We start from the raw sequence: 23,736 nt of genomic DNA, 5'->3' as shown, positions 1-23,736 counted from the left end.
ACGCTGCCCAATGGGCTAACTATTCAGTGCTTATTTGAGGGATCGAACTCTGAATTGTAACATTGCAAGTGTTGAAGCTGAGATATCAGGAAGGAGCATCACTCAATATCCACACACAAAAAAAAGAACACGGGTGTTTGAAAAGTCAGGATTACAGAAATCTATTGTATTCAAAAAAGAAGCTCGACCCACGGGTGTTTGGAAAGTCAGGCTTACAGAAATCTATTGTAATCAGAAAAGAAGCTTGACCCACGGGTGTTTGGAAAGTCAGGCTTACAGAAATCTATTGTATTCAAAAAAGAAGCTCGACCCACGGGTGTTTGGAAAGTCAGGATTACAGAAATCTATTGTATTAAAAAAAGAAGCTTGACCCACGGGTGTTTGGAAAGTCAGGATTACAGAAATCTATTGTAATCAGAAAAGAAGCTTGACCCACGGGTGTTTGGAAAGTCAGGATTACAGAAATCTATTGTAATCAGAAAAGAAGCTTGACCCACGGGTGTTTGGAAAGTCAGGCTTACAAAAATCTATTGTATTAAAAAAAGAAGCTTGACCCACGGGTGTTTGGAAAGTGAGGCTTACAGAAATCTATCACGGGTGTTTGGAAAGTCAGGCTAACAGAAATCTATTGTAATCAGAAAAGAAGCTTGACCCACGGGTGTTTGGAAAGTCAGGCTTACAGAAATCTATTGTATTAAAAAAAGAAGCTTGACCCACGGGTGTTTGGAAAGTCAGGATTACAGAAATCTATTGTATTAAAAAAAGAAGCTTGACCCACGGGTGTTTGGAAAGTGAGGCTTACAGAAATCTATCACGGGTGTTTGGAAAGTCAGGCTAACAGAAATCTATTGTAATCAGAAAAGAAGCTTGACCCACGGGTGTTTGGAAAGTCAGACTTACAGAAATCTATTGTATTAAAAAAAGAAGCTTGACCCACGGGTGTTTGGAAAGTCAGGATTACAGAAATATATTGTAATCAGAAAAGAAGCTTGACCCACGGGTGTTTGGAAAGTCAGGCTTACAGAAACCTATTGTATTCAAAAAAGAAGCTTGACCCACGGGTGTTTGGAAAGTCGGGCTAACAGAAATCTATTGTATTCAAAAAAGAAGCTTGACCCACGGGTGTTTGGAAAGTGAGGCTAACAGAAATATATTGTATTCAAAAAAGAAGCTCGACCCACGGGTGTTTGGAAAGTGAGGCTTACAGAAATCTATCACGGGTGTTTGGAAAGTCAGGCTTACAGAAATCTATTGTATTCAAAAAAGAAGCTTGACCCACGGGTGTTTGGAAAGTGAGGCTTACAGAAATCTATCACGGTGTTTGGAAAGTCAGGCTTACAGAAATATATTGTATTCAAAAAAGAAGCTTGACCCACGGGTGTTTGGAAAGTCAGGATTACAGAAATCTATTGTATTCAAAAAAGAAGCTTGACCCACGGGTGTTTGGAAAGTCAGGCTTACAGAAATCTATTGTAATCAGAAAAGAAGCTTGACCCACGGGTGTTTGGAAAGTCAGGCTTACAGAAATCTATTGTATTCAAAAAAGAAGCTTGACCCACGGGTGTTTGGAAAGTGAGGCTTACAGAAATCTATCACGGGTGTTTGGAAAGTCAGGCTTACAGAAATCTATTGTAATCAGAAAAGAAGCTTGACCCACGGGTGTTTGGAAAGTCAGGCTTACAGAAATCTATTGTATTCAAAAAAGAAGCTTGACCCACGGGTGTTTGGAAAGTGAGGCTTACAGAAATCTATCACGGGTGTTTGGAAAGTCAGGCTTACAGAAATATATTGTATTCAAAAAAGAAGCTCGACCCACGGGTGTTTGGAAAGTCAGGCTTACAGAAATCTATCACGGGTGTTTGGAAAGTCAGGCTTACAGAAATATATTGTATTCAAAAAAGAAGCTTGACCCACGGGTGTTTGGAAAGTGAGGCTTACAGAAATCTATCACGGTGTTTGAAAGTCAGGCTTACAGAAATCTATTGTAATCAGAAAAGAAGCTTGACCCACGGGTGTTTGGAAAGTCAGGCTTACAGAAATCTATTGTATTCAAAAAAGAAGCTTGACCCACGGGTGTTTGGAAAGTCAGGCTTACAGAAATCTATTGTAATCAGAAAAGAAGCTTGACCCACGGGTGTTTGGAAAGTGAGGCTTACAGAAATCTATTGTATTCAAAAAAGAAGCTTGACCCACGGGTGTTTGGAAAGTGAGGCTTACAGAAATCTATCACGGGTGTTTGGAAAGTCAGGCTTACAGAAATCTATTGTATTCAAAAAAGAAGCTTGACCCACGGGTGTTTGGAAAGTGAGGCTTACAGAAATCTATCACGGGTGTTTGGAAAGTCAGGCTTACAGAAATCTATTGTAATCAGAAAAGAAGCTTGACCCACGGGTGTTTGGAAAGTCAGGCTTACAGAAATCTATTGTATTCAAAAAAGAAGCTTGACCCACGGGTGTTTGGAAAGTGAGGCTTACAGAAATCTATCACGGGTGTTTGGAAAGTCAGGCTTACAGAAATATATTGTATTCAAAAAAGAAGCTCGACCCACGGGTGTTTGGAAAGTCAGGCTTACAGAAATCTATCACGGGTGTTTGGAAAGTCAGGCTTACAGAAATATATTGTATTCAAAAAAGAAGCTCGACCCACGGGTGTTTGGAAAGTCAGGATTACAGAAATCTATCACGGGTGTTTGGAAAGTCAGGCTTACAGAAATATATTGTAATCAGAAAAGAAGCTTGACCCACGGGTGTTTGGAAAGTCAGGCTTACAGAAATCTATTGTATTCAAAAAAGAAGCTTGACCCACGGGTGTTTGGAAAGTCAGGATTACAGAAATCTATCACGGGTGTTTGGAAAGTCAGGCTTACAGAAATATATTGTAATCAGAAAAGAAGCTTGACCCACGGGTGTTTGGAAAGTCAGGATTACAGAAATCTATCACGGGTGTTTGGAAAGTCAGGCTTACAGAAATATATTGTAATCAGAAAAGAAGCTTGACCCACGGGTGTTTGGAAAGTCAGGCTTACAGAAATATATTGTAATCAACTGCATTTATCTATTGTTATCTGCATTGACAATAACTTACTCCTCGAGAATCCGTTCTCTGAATCAAGATGGCATGGTGATCAGAACCATCCGATGACCTTTGACCTAACGATCCTCTTCGTCTGTCTGGGTCAACTGAATGTCGTCTGAGAAAGGCACCTATATAAAAGGTAAAAACAAAGTGTTTAAACAAACCCATATAAAGATAAGAAGTGTTCTGTTTGTTTTATATTTATTTATTTTATGTATATGGGAAATGTTAAAAAAGTAAAAAATACCTCAACAGAGAACTGTTAATAAAAACAGTTCAAGTAAATCACACTTATATAAACAAAGAGTAAACAAATATCTTTATTGAGATCAGATACGACAACAGGAAACCTATCGAAATAGTGAAGACCTACAATAGTTAGATTTAACAAGAGGTTTCTATCTGAACATTCTTCTAAGGTACGAAAGAATGAAGAAACCAGGGGTCATTAATAGAGAAGACAATATAACTCATCACCAGCTTTAGAAATATTAAAATAGATACATTAAAAGTTAACACATTTCATTGGTTAGGAACGCTAGAAGTTTTATCTGAGAGGAAGAACCTATGGACGAAACATTATAAAATAATTGTAACATAAGTACTTTTGATAACAGTCAATAGTTTCAACCATTGTTGTGGTAATATGGATGGTTATACAAAAGTAATCTGAATTACAACTAGCTGTAATATTATCCAAGTACCAAGATGAATTAATTTGAAATGTTCGATATTTTTATGGTACAAGTTTTGTTTTTAAATCAACATTTGGAAATAGAATAATAACTAAACCTGGTTTTCACACATTTTAAGGAATATTTCAGTCAGGTTCAGTAACTTATACGGGGCCAAAACTTTGGAATTGTGTCCCATAAGAGAAATGAAGTCGTTTCGAAAGCTACGTATTAAAACAGTGACGTACTCAATGTCTGCAATGTAATTTTAAAACGTGGTATCTCATGTATTAGATTCTATAAAAAGTGTGTATATATATACACACACGTTTCGTTTGTTTTATCACTATTACTGCGGTTTTGTTAGAGGGATTCACACAGTAAAGTTCAGCAGTTTGTGTGTTCCTTGTTCAGCACAAAACTACAGATCGGGTCACCTCGAATTTGCAGATAGCGAGCATCAGTTTTTAGCGAGATAAGCCCTTAGACTCTGACTGAGCCACCGAGGGGCGATTTCTGTGGAAGTTCTGAAAGTTCAGAAAAGCGGACTGGAACTCAGCAAGTAGAGGTTGGATTAGTAACTACCACAGAAACGTTACATGGAAACACCTTTATTAACCTATCAAAAAGTCAAAGTTCATGCTCACAAAAATGGAGTTTCTTGAATATTTCTGTTCCGATCATGCTGACAAGCAATCAATAAGCTTATATCGATAAGTTGAGTAACAGTCACACTATACGTCACGGAACGTAAGAAATATTTTAAATCTTTCACAACTAAAATCTGGACTTTATACACGAATATCGGAAAAGATGAAACCGGTTATTACATAAGTGATGAAACGGTCCAGAATATTATCACTTTCATACGTACAGTCACTCACGGTCCAGGATCTGATAACTGTTACACGTACAGTCATCCACACTACAGAATCTATTAACTGTTACACGTACAGTCATCCACGGTACAGAATTTAATAACTATTACACATACAGTCACCCACGGTACAGAATCTATTAACTGTTACATGTACAGTCACCCACGGTACAGAATCTAATAACTATTATATGTACAGTCACTCACGGTCCAGAATCTAATAACTATTTATGTACAGTCACTCACTGTCTAGAAATTAATTATTATATGTACAGTCACTCACTGTCTAGAATTTAAGTATTATATGTACAGTCACTCAATGTACTGAATATAATAATTTATATGTACAGTTACTCACGGTTCAGAATCAAATAACTGTTATATATACAGTCACTCATTGAACTGAATATAATAACTTATATGTACAGTCACTCACGATCCAGATTATTGTGAAAACACACACATTGAAAATACTTACTAACCTGGAAGAGAAAACTTACGACCATCCCACAGTGATCCCTTTTTAGGTGTTACCATAATTTCAAACTATCACGTGGTGTATTCATATAATAAAGCATTGGTATGTCAGTCACAGGAAGTCCGAGATAAGGTTTCTCGCAGAAAGTGAACTCCGTATAAAAGAAACGTTTTGTCAGTTTACAGAGAAACAAAGCCGCGGAATATTAACTTTCCTGGGTCTAGAGTATCGCTACCACCAATCCTAGTGTGTGACGGGAAAGCTTGACGTCACAGGTTAGAGCGAAGCGTCATCTGAGTTTGTTCCGTGTAGATGGCAGAAGGCTCGAGTATGTTACAGAGAAGAGCACATTCCAGGCTCATAAACGGGTCCGATCAATCGCGATCTGCCTCGTAACCATGGCAACGATAAAGAATATCTGGTAGGTACGACAACATACAACAAATATTCGACTACCTCGACTTGATTTTGTTTTAAACAATTGATTTTGACATGAGTGTGGAAGATGGGTTTTTGGAAACTCGTGGGTTTCGTCATTCAACATGTAAGTTTCTTACTTATCTGTCCGCTCACTTATTTGAAGATTTTAACACAAGTTTCTAAGTAAGTTTACCGGTACCAGTAGGTTTTTACTCATGGGTTATCTAACCTGACTACCCTTAATATAGGCAGCAACTTAATAATACCCGCCACCAACTCCGACTGAGAAATAGGATACAACCCACACACCCACTGCTCCGATTTTAGACCACAACATATTTCCATTTAATACACCGACTTTATAGCGGTGCTCCAAAGGTTCAGTAGACGAAAATGTCACGCGGTATAATATATACATAATACATAACTATAATACACTATTGTAACATAACAGATGACTATGATACACCATTGTAACATAACAGATGACTATGATACACCATTGTAACGTAACAGATGACTATGATACACCATTGTAACATAACAGATGACTATTATACACCATTGTAACATAACAGATGACTATTATACACCATTGTGACATAACAGATGACTATGATACACCATTGTAACATAACAGATAACTATGATACACTATTGTAACATAACAGATGACTATAATACACTATTGTAACATAACAGATAACTATGATACACCATTGTAACATAACATATGACTATGATACACCATTGTAGCATATCAGATAACTATGATACACTATTGTAACATAAGAGATGACTATGATACACCATTGTAACATAACAGATAACTATGATACACTATTGTAACATAACAGATAACTATGCTACACCATTGTAACATAACAGATGACTATGATACACCATTGTAACATAACAGATGACTATGATACACCATTGTAGCATATCAGATAACTATGATACACTATTGTAACATAAGAGATGACTATGATACACTATTGTAACATAAGAGATGACTATGATACACCATTGTAGCATAACAGATGACAATGATATACTATTGTAGCATAACAGATGACAATGATATACTATTGTGGCATAACAGATGACTATGATACACTATTGTGGCATAACAGATGACTATGATATACTATTGTAGCATAACAGATGACTATGATATACTATTATAGCATAACAGATGACTATGATACACTATTATAGCATAACAGATGACTATGATACACTATTGTAGCATAACAGATGACTATGATATACTATTGTAGCATAACAGATGACTATGATACACTATTGTGGCATAACAGATGACTATGATACACTATTGTGGCATAACAGATGACTATGATATACTATTGTAGCATAACAGATGACTATGATATACTATTATAGCATAACAGATGACAATGATACACTATTGTGGCATAACAGATGACTATGATACACTATTGTAGCATAACAGATGACTATGATATACTATTGTAGCATCACAGATAACTATAATACACTATTGTAGCATAACAGATGACTATAATACATTATTCTATATATAATACACAACTGCAATACATTATTATATATATAATATACTCTTCAAAAAAAGAAACGCAAAAGGCAAAATTTGAGACAAATTGTTAACAAGTTTATTCCGGGTAGTTCTGTATGACATGTGTGAAACTTTGCATATTCACTGCTGAACATCCAAAGTCTGTAAAGGCGAAGTCCACGTTCACTAGTTGAAGTTTAACGTCACTCAACGTCAATAACGAGTATGCCCCCGTGAGCATCAATAACTGCTTGGCATCTCCTGCCCATGGAAGCGATGAGATGACGAATCACATCCTGTGGAATGGCTGTCCACTCAGCCTGAAAAGCTGCTGCAAGCTGAGGTAGAGTCTGCGGTTGAGGTTGTCGCTGTCGCAGACGTCGGTCCAACTCGTCCCAAAGATGTTCGATGGGGTTTAAATCTGGTGATCTGGAGAGCCAGGGAAGAACGTTGATGTTGTGGTGTCTCAAGAAGACAGTGGTGAGTCGGGCTGTGTGAGGACGGGCGTTGTCATGTTGAAAAACGTCGTTGACGTTCACCATGATGGGTTGCACATGGGGCCTAAGAATCTCGTCGACGTATCGTTGAGCCGTAAGATTCCCTCGAATGTGCAAAAGGACTGTTCTGGCATTGTAGACGATGGCAGCCCACATCATGACGCTGCCACCACCAAATCTGTTAACATCCTGCACACAGTTTGCTGCAAAACGTTCACCTCGGCGACGGTAAACACGGGTCCTGCCTATGAAGCATAAAACGTGATTCATCGCTGAACCAAACATGCCTCCATCGTCGATGAGGCCATACCCGATGTGCCCGAATCCACTGCAGTCGTGCTTGACGATGTTGCTGGGTGAGGATGACGCCTCTGACTGGACGTAGAGGTCGGATTCCTGCATCTCGTAGACGGTTGCGTACGGTCTGATCGGAAATCCTACGCAGCCCTGGTATGGTTGAGGCAGTAGACGTCGCAGTGGTGGTCCTATCCCGAAAGTGACGTAACCGGATGTTCCGATCTTGTGCGGGCGTGGTCACACGAGGTCTGCCAGATCGTGGACGGTCACGAGTTGATCCATGTCGTTGGTGACGATTCCATAGCCTTGTGATGGTTCTTGGGTAGACATTCACAGCTCTGGCAACATCTGATCGAGATTCGCCTGCTTCCAAGCGACCAATGGCGTTGTTGCGTTGTGCTTCAGTCAGTCTTGGCGTAACTGTATTGCGTGTCGGTGGCTTAACACTGAGCTATGGAAACCGAGAACCCGTCACTTTTATAGGGATTTTGCACATGTTGCACTTGCAGAACATGCAGATCTCTCAAACAAATTTATTGGACGCGAATGCGTTTTGGCGAAAAATCCGTTGTTTTCCTCCGTTTTCAAAGTGCACAACTTTTATTGTCATTTTGGTCTGACAATCAGTGCCTTAACACGTGTAACATCACATACTCTGAGCTTGTAACGTTATTACATATATTTCTCTTTAAAATAAAAAAATATCCCTTTTGCGTTTCTTTTTTTGAAGAGTATATATAATACAACTATAATACATTATTATAACATACTATGTGTTAACATTTATACGCTTTACACGAAGTCATGAACACAATATATAAACATGTAAACATAAGTGGTTCCTCTCTCACATGTGGTAAAAATTGTGTACATTTTATGAGTAGTGGGATTTGATAAACTGTTCCAACGAATAAGAAAACAGTTGTATTTAGTATATTGGAATAAATACCCCACAGATCTTGATGCGTAGAGAAATAAACCACATGGTCAGTGAGGTCCTACCCCACGGGAAAAGATGTCACAAGTATGAACAACCCACAAATATTATCTGTCAATTATCTTATAATCTCTGGGGTAAAAGTATCAAAGACACATAACACAGAATGTTTTGTTCTTTTGTCTATACGGTCTTCTAAATAACTAAATTTGAAAACGTTCTGTTAATTATTGTTAGCAGTTCTGTTGAAAGTTACGGTTAACAAAACAAAATGTTCTTAAATTGTTAACAGTCTTGGTGAAATTTAGGGTTAAAAAACGTTCTGTTAATTATTGTGAGCAGTTCAGGTGAAAGTTAGGGTTAACAAAACAAAACGTTCTGTTAATTATTGTTAGCAGTTCTGTTGAAAGTTAGGGTTAACAAAACAAAACGTTCTGTTAATTATTGTCAACAGTTCTGTTGAAAGTTAGGGTTCACAAAACAAAACGTTCTGTTAATTATTGTTACCAGTTCAGTTTAAAGTTAGGGTTAACAAAACAAAACGTTCTGTTCATTATTGTTAGCAGTTCTGTTGAAAGTTAGGGTTAACAAAACAAAACGTTCTGTTAATTATTGTCAACAGTTCTGTTGAAAGTTAGGGTTCACAAAACAAAACGTTCTGTTAATTATTGTTACCAGTTCAGTTTAAAGTTAGGGTTAACAAAACAAAACGTTCTGTTCATTATTGTTAGCAGTTCTGTTGAAAGTTAGGGTTAACAAAACAAAACGTTCTGTTCATTATTGTTAGCAGTTCTGTTGAAAGTTAGGGTTAACAAAACAAAACGTTCTGTAAATTGTTGTTAACAGTTCTGTTGAAAGATAGGGTTAACAAAACAAAACGTTCTGTAAATTGTTGTTAACAGTTCTGTTGAAAGTTAGGGTTAACAAAACAAAACGTTCTGTTAATTATTGTTAGCAGTTCTGTTGAAAGTTAGGGTTAACAAAACAAAACGTTCTGTAAATTGTTGATTGATTGATTGATTGATTTAGTGTTTTATGGCACAAAGCAGCGAGGCTATCTGCGCCAGACATTCGGTAAAATGTAAAAATAAAATAAAAATAAATAAATCAATGTAGTAATAGACATAAATGGAAATGAAGGTAAAACAAAAAAGTATAAAACCAATGTTGACACCTAGTCTACAATGTTAAGATAGAAGGCAGAGTATAAAAAGTTGTAAGGTATTTACTCTAGCAAAAAGGTAATGATCATAACCCACCAGGAAGATTAACAGGTAAGTTCAAGAACCACCGTCAATCACCTGAAGTTGGCCTTTCCAGTCCTGGTTCCGGGTTATGTGTCATAGCAGCTATTATCAAAATGTAAAAGAATAAAAGTTTTAAAAGACACTCCGCAAAATCGTAATAATGAGTAGCCAAATGTCCAGTAAAAAGATAAAGTCAAGTAAATGGAGTAAAATTTGTAAAAGTAAATGAAGGTAAAAACAAAACAGCAATTAAAACAGAAAATGGTGTAAAAACCAATGGTGACATCCAGTCTTCAAAGTTGTAAAATATTTACTCTAGCAAAATGTTAATGATCATAACCCACCAGGAAGACTAACAGGTAAGTTCAAGAACCACCGTCAATCACCTGAAGTTGGCCTTTCCAGTCCTGGTTCCGGGTTATGTGTCATAGCAGCTATTATCAAAATGTAAAAGAATAAAAGTTTTAAAAGACACCCGCAAAATCGTAATAATGAGTAGCCAAATGTCCAGTAAAAAGATAAAAGTCAAGTAAATGGAGTAAAATTTGTAAATGTAATTGAAGATAAAAGCAAAACGGCAATTAAAACAGAAAATGGCGTAAAAACCAATGTTGACATCCAGTTAACAAAGTTGTAAAGAACTACCTGTAGCAGAATGGTAATGATCGTAACCCGCCAGGAAGACTAACAGGTAAGTATAAAAACCACCGTCAGTCACCTGAAGTTGGTCTTTCCAGTCCTGGTTCCGGGTTATGAGTCAATATGGCCAGTACTAAAAAGTTAAGTAGTAAAAGTGTGAAATGATATGCAGCAAAAGTATAATAACAACTCGCCAGGATGACTAACGAGTAGTTCAAACGGATAGTTCAAACAGGAGCGTTAGTCACCTGAAGTTGGTCTTTCCAGTCCTGGTGTCGAGTTATTTAATGTCCTGGTCATTCTCCAATGTCAAATTGGAGAGAGATTAAAACTGTAAAAAAGGAACCACAATTAAAAAGGTGTAATGAATAAATATGCAACACTTAAATGATATTAAAAAGGTTAATGGCCATTAAAAAATTAAAAACATTATCAAGGTGGACAGAGTCACCATCACCAATAACTCTGTCCAATGTTACAGATTGACCCTGGGAAAAAATATGTTTAAAATATTGCCGTCGTTGAGAATTGTGACGATGGCAAGAAAGTAAAACGTGGCTGATAGTGATTTGAGTGTTACACAAACTACACATTGGTGCATCAGTTCCAGATAAAAGAAAATGATGAGTTAAAAAACTGTGACCAATGCGTAGCCTAGTGAGAACAACTTCCTCCTTCCGAACTTTATGGAAGCTAGATGGTCAAAGTCCAATTTTGGGTTTGATTTGAAAAAGTTTGTTGTCACGTTGCTCATTCCAAGTGGACTGCCAGCTGGCACGGAGCCGAGCCTTGAAGACAACACCATAGTCCATGTACGGAATAGGCATAGGAGTCATAGTGCTGAAGCAGACATATTTAGCTGCCATGTCTGCAAGCTCATTCCCGCGAATACCAACATGGCCTGGTATCCAGAAAAACTGGATTGAAGTAGCTGCTAATGAGAAATGGGCCAGTCGGTTTCGAATATCAGCGAGAATAGGATGTGAGCTAACGTGTAGCGATTCCAAAGCAATTATAGAACTAAGCGAATCAGTATAAATAGTGCAGTTGGAGTACTGCTCAGCTGCAATATGATCCAGGGCAAGAGATATGGCATACAGTTCAGCATTGAACACAGAAGCTGTAGAAGGGATTCTGCGCGCCACTACTGACCCATAGCAAACCATAGCAGAGCCCACTGAATTACCTGATTTGAAACCATCTGTATATATGGGAACTGGATGATTGTTTGAAAGATATTCATTGAATAAAAGACGGTACTTCCAATCTGGAGTATCTGCCTTTTTTAGGTGACTGAAAGAAAGGTCACATTTGGGGGCTGTAATAAGCCATAGTGGGATGGGCCGACCTGTGGAATCTGCAATGTTATCCAAGGACAGACCCAATTCATCCAATTGCTCCCGGATGCGAAGGCCAGACGGAGCAATGACAGATTGTCTGTTCTGAAAAAGTACTGCCCACCGAGGAAGGAAAACACATTTCCAGGTGGGATGCTTTGGGAAGGAATGAAGTTTCGAAGTATATTGTAAAGATAGTTGCAAACGGCGAAGGTGTAGAAAAGGTTCATGAGATTCAATGTATATACTTTGAACTGGAGAGGTACGGAAAGCCCCAGTGGAGAGTCGAAGTCCTTGGTGATGAACGGGGTCCAGCATCTTTAAGGCCGAGGGTCTGGCAGAGCCATAGACCATTGATCCATAATCGAGTTTCGATCTAATAAGAGCACGATATACCTTTAACATTGAACAGCGATCTGCCCCCCAACTGGTAGAAGAGAGAACACGGAGGATGTTCAGTGCTCTTGTGCATTTGAACCGAAGCTGCTTTAAGTGTGGTATAAAGGTCAGTTTACGATCAAAGATAAGCCCCAAGAACTTGGTCTCCGGGACCACTGGCAGCAAAACTTCACCGATATGAAGTTCAGGATCAGGGTGAATACCCCGTCGACGGCAAAAGTGCATGCATACAGTTTTGGAGAGAGAGAAATTAAAGCCGTTCGCCAGAGTCCACTTCCGTACACAATTGAGGGCGGTTTGTAGTTGCCGCTCAATATATCTCATGTTTGATGACTGACATGAGATGTGAAAGTCGTCGACATACAGCCCATTCGCAACAGTGAGAGGGAGTTGTTCAGTGATGGCATTTATCTTTATACTGAAGAGTGTAACACTCAATACACAGCCTTGAGGGACTCCAAGTTCCTGTACAAAAGAACGGGAAAATGTCGAACCCACACGAACTTGGAATCTCCTGTCCATTAAAAAATTCTTAATAAAAATGGGTAGATGGCCACGTAACCCATATGTATGGAGGTCTCGCAAAACGCCATACCTCCATGTTGTGTCGTAAGCCTTCTCTATGTCAAAGAATATTGATACAAGATGTTGGCGGTTGAGAAAGGCTTCTCTGATAGATGTTTCAAGACGAATTAGGTGGTCTGTGGTGGAGTGCTGTCGACGGAACCCACACTGGGTGGGCGAGAGGAGGTTGTTTGATTCAAGGAACCAAACAAGACGAGCATTAACCATCCTTCCTAATGTCTTACAGAGACAGCTCGTCAAAGCAATTGGACGGTAGTTTGAAGGAATCTTGGGATCTTTCCCTGGCTTAGAGAAGGGTAAAATAATAGCCTGGCACAAAGCATCAGGAAAAACATTCTCCTGCCAGATCCGGTTGAAAACAATCAGAAGGACATCAAGAGAAGCAGGAGATAGATGGTGCAGCATGTCATAATGAATATCATCAGGTCCAACAGACGTACTGGTAGACCGATGAAGGGCCATTTTTAGTTCCACCAGGGTAAAGGGACAATTATAGTCAAAGAAACAGTCAGTTCGAAAGGAAAGAGGTGATCGCTCTGCCCGAGTCTTGATGGCCAGGAAGGTGGAGGAACAAGCAGAAGTGCTAGATACCCGGCAAAAGCTTTCACCTAGAGTGTTAGCGATGTTCCGAACATCAGTCACCTCCTGACCATCAGAGAGTAAGATCGAGAGGGGGATAGAATTCTAGTGTCCATTAACCTTTCGAATCCTGTCCCATATGATCTTGGAACTGGTGGTAGAAGATATACTGGTTGTGAACTTAATCCAAGATTCCTTCTGGCTGTGACGTCTTACCCACCTAGCATGTTCACGGGCCCGTTGGAAAGCAACCCGGTTTGAAAGTGTGGGATATCTACGAAAAGTATCCCAGGCCCGCTTTTGAGCCTTCCGTGCTAAGTGGCAAGCAGGATTCCACCACGGACGAGGATATCGTGGAAAACGTGTCGAGGTTTTAGGAATACACTGAGCAGCTGCATGTGTAATACAGTCAGTTACCGCTGCTACACAGTCGTCTATTGATGGCTGATTTACGATGACAGGATCAAGTTCTGCGAGAGCAGTGAAAGTGGACCAGTCTGCCTGATCCAGCTTCCACCGGGGCACGCGGGTAGGGTGGCATCGACCACGGCCAGTCTCTCTCAAAAGGATCGGAAAATGATCACTGCCTAGTGGATTACTGTCAACCCTCCATGAAAAATGGGAGAATAATAAAGGGGAGCAAACTGAGAGATCAATAGCGGTAAAGGACTGACTAGGTGCATGAAAGTAAGTGGAAGAACCAGTGTTGAAAAGAGAAAGATTGTGATCAGAGAGCATCCGCTCTACAGATCGGCCCCTCCCATCAATAATAGCACTTCCCCAGAGGGGATGATGTCCATTAAAATCCCCTAGGATTAGAAATGGAAACAGCAATTGTTCAATGAGAGCATCAAGATCTGATTGATCATATGTCTCTCCATGGGACAGGTACAGAGAACAAACAGTGATGGTATGACCCAAGGAAACACGGATGGCTACAGCCTCCAAGGGTGTGTTGAGTGACAAAGACAGGGTGGGCACGTGTTGATCAACCAACAGTGCCACCCCCTCCATGTACTCGACCATCACACAACCTGTCATTTCTGTACAGAGAATACTGCCGAATGGAGACAGTATCAGCAGTTTTGAGAAATGTTTCTTGTAAAGAAAGACAAACATGATGGTAGGAAGCAATCAGCGTTTTGATATCATCCAGATTAGAACGTAAACCTCGACAGTTCCATTGTATCAAGGTGGCCATTTTTAAGAACGGGTAGGTGAAGTGGCTGGAGAACCCTTCGGTTTACGACCACGTCTTTTTTCTTTACTGTATTTAGTTGGAGGAGGTCTATCAAGATCCATGGATCCTGCTCTGGGTCGGGTGGGCAGGTTTTTGTTATTGGAAGGGGAATCCAGTGACTGAGGACGCGAACGAATAATTGTTTTGTCTCTTGTGGTGGGAGAAAAGATGTATCAGAAGAAATGCCTGTATTTGAAACTGAAGGACGTGGATCTTGAGGTTTGTTGGAAGGTATGGGAGGAACAGAGATAGGTGTGGAAGTCGATTCATCAACCTTTTTAACCACAGAGGTCAAAAGGCTTTTCATTTGTTTTGAAAACGATTCTCTTGGAGGCACAGAGAGATCTGTCTGCACACCCACTGTAGTTGTGGAATGAAGTGCAGCAGCATATGTCCGAGATGGAGTTGTGGACAGCAATTTCCGAGCCTCAGGATAACTAATGTTATTTGTCGTTTTCAAACGCTGCACCTCTTTTTCCTCCAACCATTTTGGGCAAGAATGAAAGTAAGAGGGGTGAGAACCATTGCAGTTTACGCAATGTGGGTTCATGTCACAGTCATAGGCATCGTGGTCCTTGCCTCCACAACGAGCACATGTCAGGGAACCACGACAGGATGTCTTTGAGTGGCCGAATATCTGACATTGGAAGCATCGAAGAGGGTTTGGTATGTATGGCCGAACCCTGCAAATGAGATAACCTGCCTTGATGGTGGCAGGTGCACGTGGTGAAGTAAATGTTAAAACGAGGGTATTTGTTGGCAGTGTAACTCCATCTTTGCGATTGGAGATGCGCCTCACTGCAGAAACTCCTTGAGTGGAGAGACCAGTGAGAATCTCTGACTCGGGAACGTTCTTCAAATCCCTTTCAACAATATCTCCTCGTGAAGAATTCAAGGTACCATGGCGTGTAACCTCAATAGGTATATCCCCAATTGCCTTTAAATTCAAGAGGAGTTCACTGTGTTGGGATGTGGATGTTTCAACCAATATGTCACCAGATCGAAGTTTCTTTACTGATTTTGGAGAGCCAGCAAGTCCCTCTAGTCCCTTTTGAATAAAAAAAGGGGACATTTGCCCTAGAGGTTTTTCCGAAAGAGAATGTAATATAAGAAAATGAGGTACGTGTGTTACTGATGTTGAAGATTGCTGTTCTGAGTATTCAAGACGTGGTCGCTTACCCATTGACCGTTTTTTTACAATTTTATTTAAATTTTTAGAGGATCCATAGGAAAAAGAAAAAAATTTCGGTACCCACTGACCCCACCCACCATGGAGCCCTACAAGGGGACGCACTACAAAGTCACGCAAGGACAATGCAGCAACGCCAGGGTTTCGTGAGCACTATACCCAAACACCAGCATCAGGCACAATGTCCACAACACCCGTTGAGAACTTCCAACACTGGTACTTGGTTGACTCTAGCCCAAGTGGACCAGCCGATTGACCCAAGGGAGGCCACCCAAAGGCCGCCCGTCTACAGGAATTCGAGGCCAAAGTGGTGTGTTAGGGTTGGACCCCTCAACCACCAGGATCCTCTCCTCCCCTTCACGGGTCGCCACGCACGGCAAACACGTGGGTGGATGTTTAGATCCCAGAGAAGGTAACCAGATAGAACAGAACCTTCCCTGGGAGGTCCCCTCACCACGTACAGGAATCCACACCGAGGGGGTGTTAATTGTTAACAGCTCTGTTGAAAGTTAGGGTTAACAAAACAAAACGTTCTCCTAATTATTGTTAACAGTTCTGTTGAAATTTAGGGTTAACAAAACAAAACGTTTTGTAAATTGTTGTTAAAAGTCTTGGTGAAATTTAGGGTTAAAAACAACAAGATTTCGCCTATTGTTAAATCTGGCTTCATGAGAGTTCACTACCCAACAAATGTCTACATTAAAATGTTACAAACAATAACACAACCCCCCTTAGTTCAGCCGTAAGTCTAACGACTTTTGTAAATTTGGTTGCGATACCTGTGATAGGCAGAGCAAAAACAGTCCATTGTGCAACCTTGTGCTTAACAACAAAACATGCTTAATTATATATATATATACTGAAAATTTGTAAAACGTTTCGTGATGATCCAAAGAAAATCGATATGAACAGAAACTTGCTTATAGCTCCGACAGAAACAAGGTACCTTCTAACAGGTCACGAGTTGTTTAACATATTAATTTATCGCTGTCAGACAGAATCTATGTATCTTCTAACAGGTCATGAGTTGTTTAACTTAGTAATTTATCTCTGTCAGACAGAATCTAAGTGTCTTCTAACAGGTCACGAGATGTTTAACATAGTAATTTATCGCTGTCAGACAGAACCTATGTATCTTCTAACAGGTCAAAAGTTGTTTAACATTGTAATTTATCTCTGTCAGACAGAATCTAAGTGTCTTCTAACAGGTCACGAGTTGTTTAACATAGTAATTTATCGCTGTCAGACAGAATCTAAGTGTCTTCTAACAGGTCAAAGTTGTTTAACATAGTAATTTATCGCTGTCAGACAGAACCTATGTATTTTCTAACAGGTCACGAGTTGTTTAACATAGTAATTTATCGCTGTCAGACAGAATCTAAGTATCTTCTAACAGGTCACGAGTTGTTTAACATAATAATTTATCGCTGTCAGACAGAATCTAAGTGTCTTCTAACAGGTCACGAGTTGTTTAACATATTAATTTATCGCTGTCAGACAGAATCTAAGTGTCTTCTAACAGGTCACGAGTTGTTTAACATAGTAATTTATCGCTGTCAGACAGAACCTATGTATCTTCTAACAGGTCAAAAGTTGTTTAACATTGTAATTTATCTCTGTCAGACAGAATCTAAGTGTCTTCTAACAGGTCACGAGTTGTTTAACATAGTAATTTATCGCTGTCAGACAGAATCTAAGTGTCTTCTAACAGGTCAAAAGTTGTTTAACATAGTAATTTATCGCTGTCAGACAGAACCTATGTATTTTCTAACAGGTCACGAGTTGTTTAACATAGTAATTTCTCGCTGTCAGACAGAATCTAAGTATCTTCTAACAGGTCACGAGTTGTTTAACATAATAATTTATCGCTGTCAGACAGAACCTATGTATCTTCTAACAGGTCAAAAGTTGTTTAACATTGTAATTTATCTCTGTCAGACAGAATCTAAGTGTCTTCTAACAGGTCACGAGTTGTTTAACATAGTAATTTATCGCTGTCAGACAGAATCTAAGTGTCTTCTAACAGGTCAAAAGTTGTTTAACATAGTAATTTATCGCTGTCAGACAGAACCTATGTATTTTCTAACAGGTCACGAGTTGTTTAACATAGTAATTTATCGCTGTCAGACAGAATCTAAGTATCTTCTAACAGGTCACGAGTTGTTTAACATAATAATTTATCGCTGTCAGACAGAATCTAAGTGTCTTCTAACAGGTCACGAGTTGTTTAACATAGTAATTTATCTCTGTCAGACAGAATCTAAGTGTCTTCTAACAGGTCACGAGTTGTTTAACATATTAATTTATCGCTGTCAGACAGAATCTAAGTGTCTTCTAACAGGTCACGAGTTGTTTAACATAGTAATTTATCGCTGTCAGACAGAACCTATGTATCTTCTAACAGGTCAAAAGTTGTTTAACATTGTAATTTATCTCTGTCAGACAGAATCTAAGTGTCTTCTAACAGGTCACGAGTTGTTTAACATAGTAATTTATCGCTGTCAGACAGAATATAAGTGTCTTCTAACAGGTCAAAGTTGTTTAACATAGTAATTTATCGCTGTCAGACAGAACCTATGTATTTTCTAACAGGTCACGAGTTGTTTAACATAGTAATTTATCGCTGTCAGACAGAATCTAAGTATCTTCTAACAGGTCACGAGTTGTTTAACATAATAATTTATCGCTGTCAGACAGAATCTAAGTGTCTTCTAACAGGTCACGAGTTGTTTAACATAGTAATTTATCTCTGTCAGACAGAATCTAAGTGTCTTCTAACAGGTCACGAGTTGTTTAACATAGTAATTTATCGCTGTCAGACAGAATCTAAGTGTCTTCTAACAGGTCAAAAGTTGTTTAACATAGTAATTTATCGCTGTCAGACAGAACCTATGTATTTTCTAACAGGTCACGAGTTGTTTAACATAGTAATTTATCGCTGTCAGACAGAATCTAAGTATCTTCTAACAGGTCACGAGTTGTTTAACATAATAATTTATCGCTGTCAGACAGAATCTAAGTGTCTTCTAACAGGTCACGAGTTGTTTAACATAGTAATTTATCTCTGTCAGACAGAATCTAAGTGTCTTCTAACAGGTCACGAGTTGTTTAACATAGTAATTTATCTCTGTCAGACAGAATCTAAGTGTCTTCTAACAGGTCACGAGTTGTTTACCTTCTCCAAGTTTCAAGAAAAACCTTATAAGTTTATTTTATATTCGTGATATTAAGTTTAAATAACTTCAGTTTTGTATTTCTATAGTCCTTCATGAGTAGGAAGATATTTTTAATATTTATTAATACGTTAGTAACTGTTCTAGCTAGGTGTATTACACACACACCTCCCTCTGGTAACAGTCAGTAATTGTTGTAACTCGGTGTATTACACACACACCTCCCTCTGGTAACAGTCAGTAATTGTTGTAACTCGGTGTATTACACACACACACCTCCCTCTGGTAACAGTCAGTAATTGTTCTAACTCGGTGTATTACACACACACAACAGTCAGTAATTGTTCTAACTCGGTGTCCCTCTGGTAACAGTCAGTAATTGTTCTAACTCGGTGTATTACACACACACACCTCCCTCTGGTAACAGTTAGTAATTGTTCTAACTCGGTGTATTACACACACACACCTCCCTCTGGTAACAGTTAGTAATTGTTGTAACTCGGTGTATTACACACACACACCTCCCTCTGGTAACAGTTAGTAATTGTTCTAACTCGGTGTATTACTCGGTAACAGTTAGTAATTGTTCTAACTCGGTGTACACACACACACCTCCCTCTGGTAACAGTTAGTAATTGTTCTAACTCGGTGTATTACACACACACACCTCCCTCTGGTAACAGTTAGTAATTGTTCTAACTCGGTGTATTACACACACACACCTCCCTCTGGTAACAGTTAGTAATTGTTCTAACTCGGTGTATTACACACACACCTCCCTCTGGTAACAGTTAGTAATTGTTCTAACTCGGTGTATTACACACACACCTCCCTCTGGTAACAGTTAGTAATTGTTCTAACTCGGTGTATTACACACACACCTCCCTCTGGTAACAGTTAGTAATTGTTCTAACTCGGTGTATTACACACACACCTCCCTCTGGTAACAGTTAGTAATTGTTCTAACTCGGTGTATTACACACACACCTCCCTCTGGTAACAGTTAGTAATTGTTCTAACTCGGTGTATTACACACACACACCTCCCTCTGGTAACAGTTAGTAATTGTTCTAACTCGGTGTATTACACACACACCTCCCTCTGGTAACAGTTAGTAATTGTTCTAACTCGGTGTATTACACACACACACCTCCCTCTGGTAACAGTTAGTAATTGTTCTAACTCGGTGTATTACACACACACACCTTCCTCTGGTAACAGTTAGTAATTGTTGTAACTCGGTGTATTACACACACACCTCCCTCTGGTAACAGTTAGTAATTGTTCTAACTCGGTGTATTACACACACACCTCCCTCTGGTAACAGTCAGTAATTGTTGTAACTCGGTGTATTACACACACACCTCCCTCTGGTAACAGTCAGTAATTGTTGTAACTCGGTGTATTACACACACACCTCCCTCTGGTAACAGTTAGTAATTGTTCTAACTCGGTGTATTACACACACACCTCCCTCTGGTAACAGTTAGTAATTGTTCTAACTCGGTGTATTACACACACACCTCCCTCTGGTAACAGTTAGTAATTGTTCTAACTCGGTGTATTACACACACACACCTCCCTCTGGTAACAGTTAGTAATTGTTCTAACTCGGTGTATTACACACACACACTCCCTCTGGTAACAGTTAGTAATTGTTCTAACTCGGTGTATTACACACACACCTCCCTCTGGTAACAGTTAGTAATTGTTCTAACTCGGTGTATTACACACACACACCCTCCATCTGGTAACAGTCAGTAATTGTTGTAACTCGGTGTATTACACACACACCTCCCTCTGGTAACAGTTAGTAATTGTTGTAACTCGGTGTATTACACACACACACCTCCCTCTGGTAACAGTCAGTAATTGTTGTAACTCGGTGTATTACACACAAACCTCCCTCTGGTAACAGTTAGTAATTGTTCTAACTCGGTGTATTACACACACACCCTCCCTCTGGTAACAGTTAGTAATTGTTGTAACTCGGTGTATTACACACACACACCTCCCTCTGGTAACAGTTAGTAATTGTTCTAACTCGGTGTATTACACACACACACCTCCCTCTGGTAACAGTCAGTAGTAATTGTTCTAACTCGGTGTATTACACACACACACCTCCCTCTGGTAACAGTTAGTAATTGTTCTAACTCGGTGTATTACACACACACACCTCCCTCTGGTAACAGTTAGTAATTGTTCTAACTCGGTGTATTACACACACACCTCCCTCTGGTAACAGTTAGTAATTGTTCTAACTCGGTGTATTACACACACACCTCCCTCTGGTAACAGTTAGTAATTGTTCTAACTCGGTGTATTACACACACACACCTCCCTCTGGTAACAGTTAGTAATTGTTCTAACTCGGTGTATTACACACACACACCTCCCTCTGGTAACAGTTAGTAATTGTTCTAACTCGGTGTATTACACACACACACCTCCCTCTGGTAACAGTTAGTAATTGTTCTAACTCGGTGTATTACACACACACCTCCCTCTGGTAACAGTCAGTAATTGTTGTAACTCGGTGTATTACACACACACCTCCCTCTGGTAACAGTTAGTAATTGTTGTAACTCGGTGTATTACACACACACCTCCCTCTGGTAACAGTTAGTAATTGTTCTAACTCGGTGTATTACACACACACACCTCCCTCTGGTAACAGTTAGTAATTGTTGTAACTCGGTGTATTACACACACACACTCCCTCTGGTAACAGTTAGTAATTGTTCTAACTCGGTGTATTACACACACACCCTCCCTCTGGTAACAGTTAGTAATTGTTCTAACTCGGTGTATTACACACACACCTCCCTCTGGTAACAGTTAGTAATTGTTCTAACTCGGTGTATTACACACACACCTCCCTCTGGTAACAGTTAGTAATTGTTGTAACTCGGTGTATTACACACACACCTCCCTCTGGTAACAGTTAGTAATTGTTGTAACTCGGTGTATTACACACACACACCTCCCTCTGGTAACAGTTAGTAATTGTTCTAACTCGGTGTATTACACACACACACCTCCCTCTGGTAACAGTTAGTAATTGTTCTAACTCGGTGTATTACACACACACACCTCCCTCTGGTAACAGTTAGTAATTGTTCTAACTCGGTGTATTACACACACACCTCCCTCTGGTAACAGTCAGTAATTGTTGTAACTCGGTGTATTACACACACACCTCCCTCTGGTAACAGTTAGTAATTGTTGTAACTCGGTGTATTACACACACACCTCCCTCTGGTAACAGTTAGTAATTGTTCTAACTCGGTGTATTACACACACACACCTCCCTCTGGTAACAGTTAGTAATTGTTCTAACTCGGTGTATTACACACACACCTCCCTCTGGTAACAGTTAGTAATTGTTCTAACTCGGTGTATTACACACACACACCTCCCTCTGGTAACAGTCAGTAATTGTTGTAACTCGGTGTATTACACACACACCTCCCTCTGGTAACAGTTAGTAATTGTTGTAACTCGGTGTATTACACACACACCTCCCTCTGGTAACAGTTAGTAATTGTTCTAACTCGGTGTATTACACACACACACAGTTAGTAATTGTTCTAACTCCCTCTGGTAACAGTTAGTAATTGTTCTAACTCGGTGTATTACACACACACACTCCCTCTGGTAACAGTTAGTAATTGTTCTAACTCGGTGTATTACACACACACCTCCCTCTGGTAACAGTCAGTAATTGTTGTAACTCGGTGTATTACACACACACCTCCCTCTGGTAACAGTTAGTAATTGTTGTAACTCGGTGTATTACACACACACCTCCCTCTGGTAACAGTTAGTAATTGTTCTAACTCGGTGTATTACACACACACACCTCCCTCTGGTAACAGTTAGTAATTGTTCTAACTCGGTGTATTACACACACACACCTCCCTCTGGTAACAGTTAGTAATTGTTCTAACTCGGTGTATTACACACACACCTCCCTCTGGTAACAGTTAGTAATTGTTCTAACTCGGTGTATTACACACACACCTCCCTCTGGTAACAGTTAGTAATTGTTCTAACTCGGTGTATTACACACACACACCTCCCTCTGGTAACAGTTAGTAATTGTTGTAACTCGGTGTATTACACACACACCTCCCTCTGGTAACAGTTAGTAATTGTTCTAACTCGGTGTATTACACACACACACCTCCCTCTGGTAACAGTTAGTAATTGTTCTAACTCGGTGTATTACACACACACACCTCCCTCTGGTAACAGTTAGTAATTGTTCTAACTCGGTGTATTACACACACACCTCCCTCTGGTAACAGTCAGTAATTGTTGTAACTCGGTGTATTACACACACACCTCCCTCTGGTAACAGTCAGTAATTGTTGTAACTCGGTGTATTACACACACACCTCCCTCTGGTAACAGTTAGTAATTGTTCTAACTCGGTGTATTACACACACACACCTCCCTCTGGTAACAGTTAGTAATTGTTCTAACTCGGTGTATTACACACACACACCTCCCTCTGGTAACAGTTA

The 23,736-nt window shown here is 39.6% G+C and overlaps 2 protein-coding genes across 5 annotated transcripts in view; one reads left to right on the top strand and one right to left on the bottom strand.

Annotated features, from left to right (window-relative positions):
* The window catches only part of LOC143234704 (5'-AMP-activated protein kinase subunit gamma-1-like), a 133,924-nt gene that overhangs the window by 81,535 nt on the left and 28,653 nt on the right, over window positions 1–23,736 (bottom strand). For all 3 annotated transcript variants that reach the window (XM_076472264.1, XM_076472263.1, XM_076472262.1), the window contains exon 3: window positions 3,085–3,203. In XM_076472264.1, coding sequence (XP_076328379.1) covers window positions 3,085–3,203 — 119 coding nt within the window. The remainder of the gene's footprint in view (window positions 1–3,084; window positions 3,204–23,736) is intronic.
* The window catches only part of LOC143234707 (uncharacterized), a 31,820-nt gene continuing 13,433 nt past the window's right edge, over window positions 5,350–23,736 (top strand). For both annotated transcript variants that reach the window (XR_013018770.1, XM_076472266.1), the window contains exon 1: window positions 5,350–5,648. Coding sequence is in view for 1 of the 2 variants with exons in the window: in XM_076472266.1 (XP_076328381.1) it covers window positions 5,610–5,648 (39 nt within the window). In the remaining variant the exon portion in view is untranslated. The remainder of the gene's footprint in view (window positions 5,649–23,736) is intronic.

This window comes from Tachypleus tridentatus, chromosome 12 (genome assembly GCF_004210375.1).
Source record: "Tachypleus tridentatus isolate NWPU-2018 chromosome 12, ASM421037v1, whole genome shotgun sequence".
Classification (NCBI taxonomy): Eukaryota; Metazoa; Arthropoda; class Merostomata; order Xiphosura; family Limulidae; genus Tachypleus; species Tachypleus tridentatus.
This window is presented reverse-complemented; position numbering and strand designations above follow the sequence as displayed.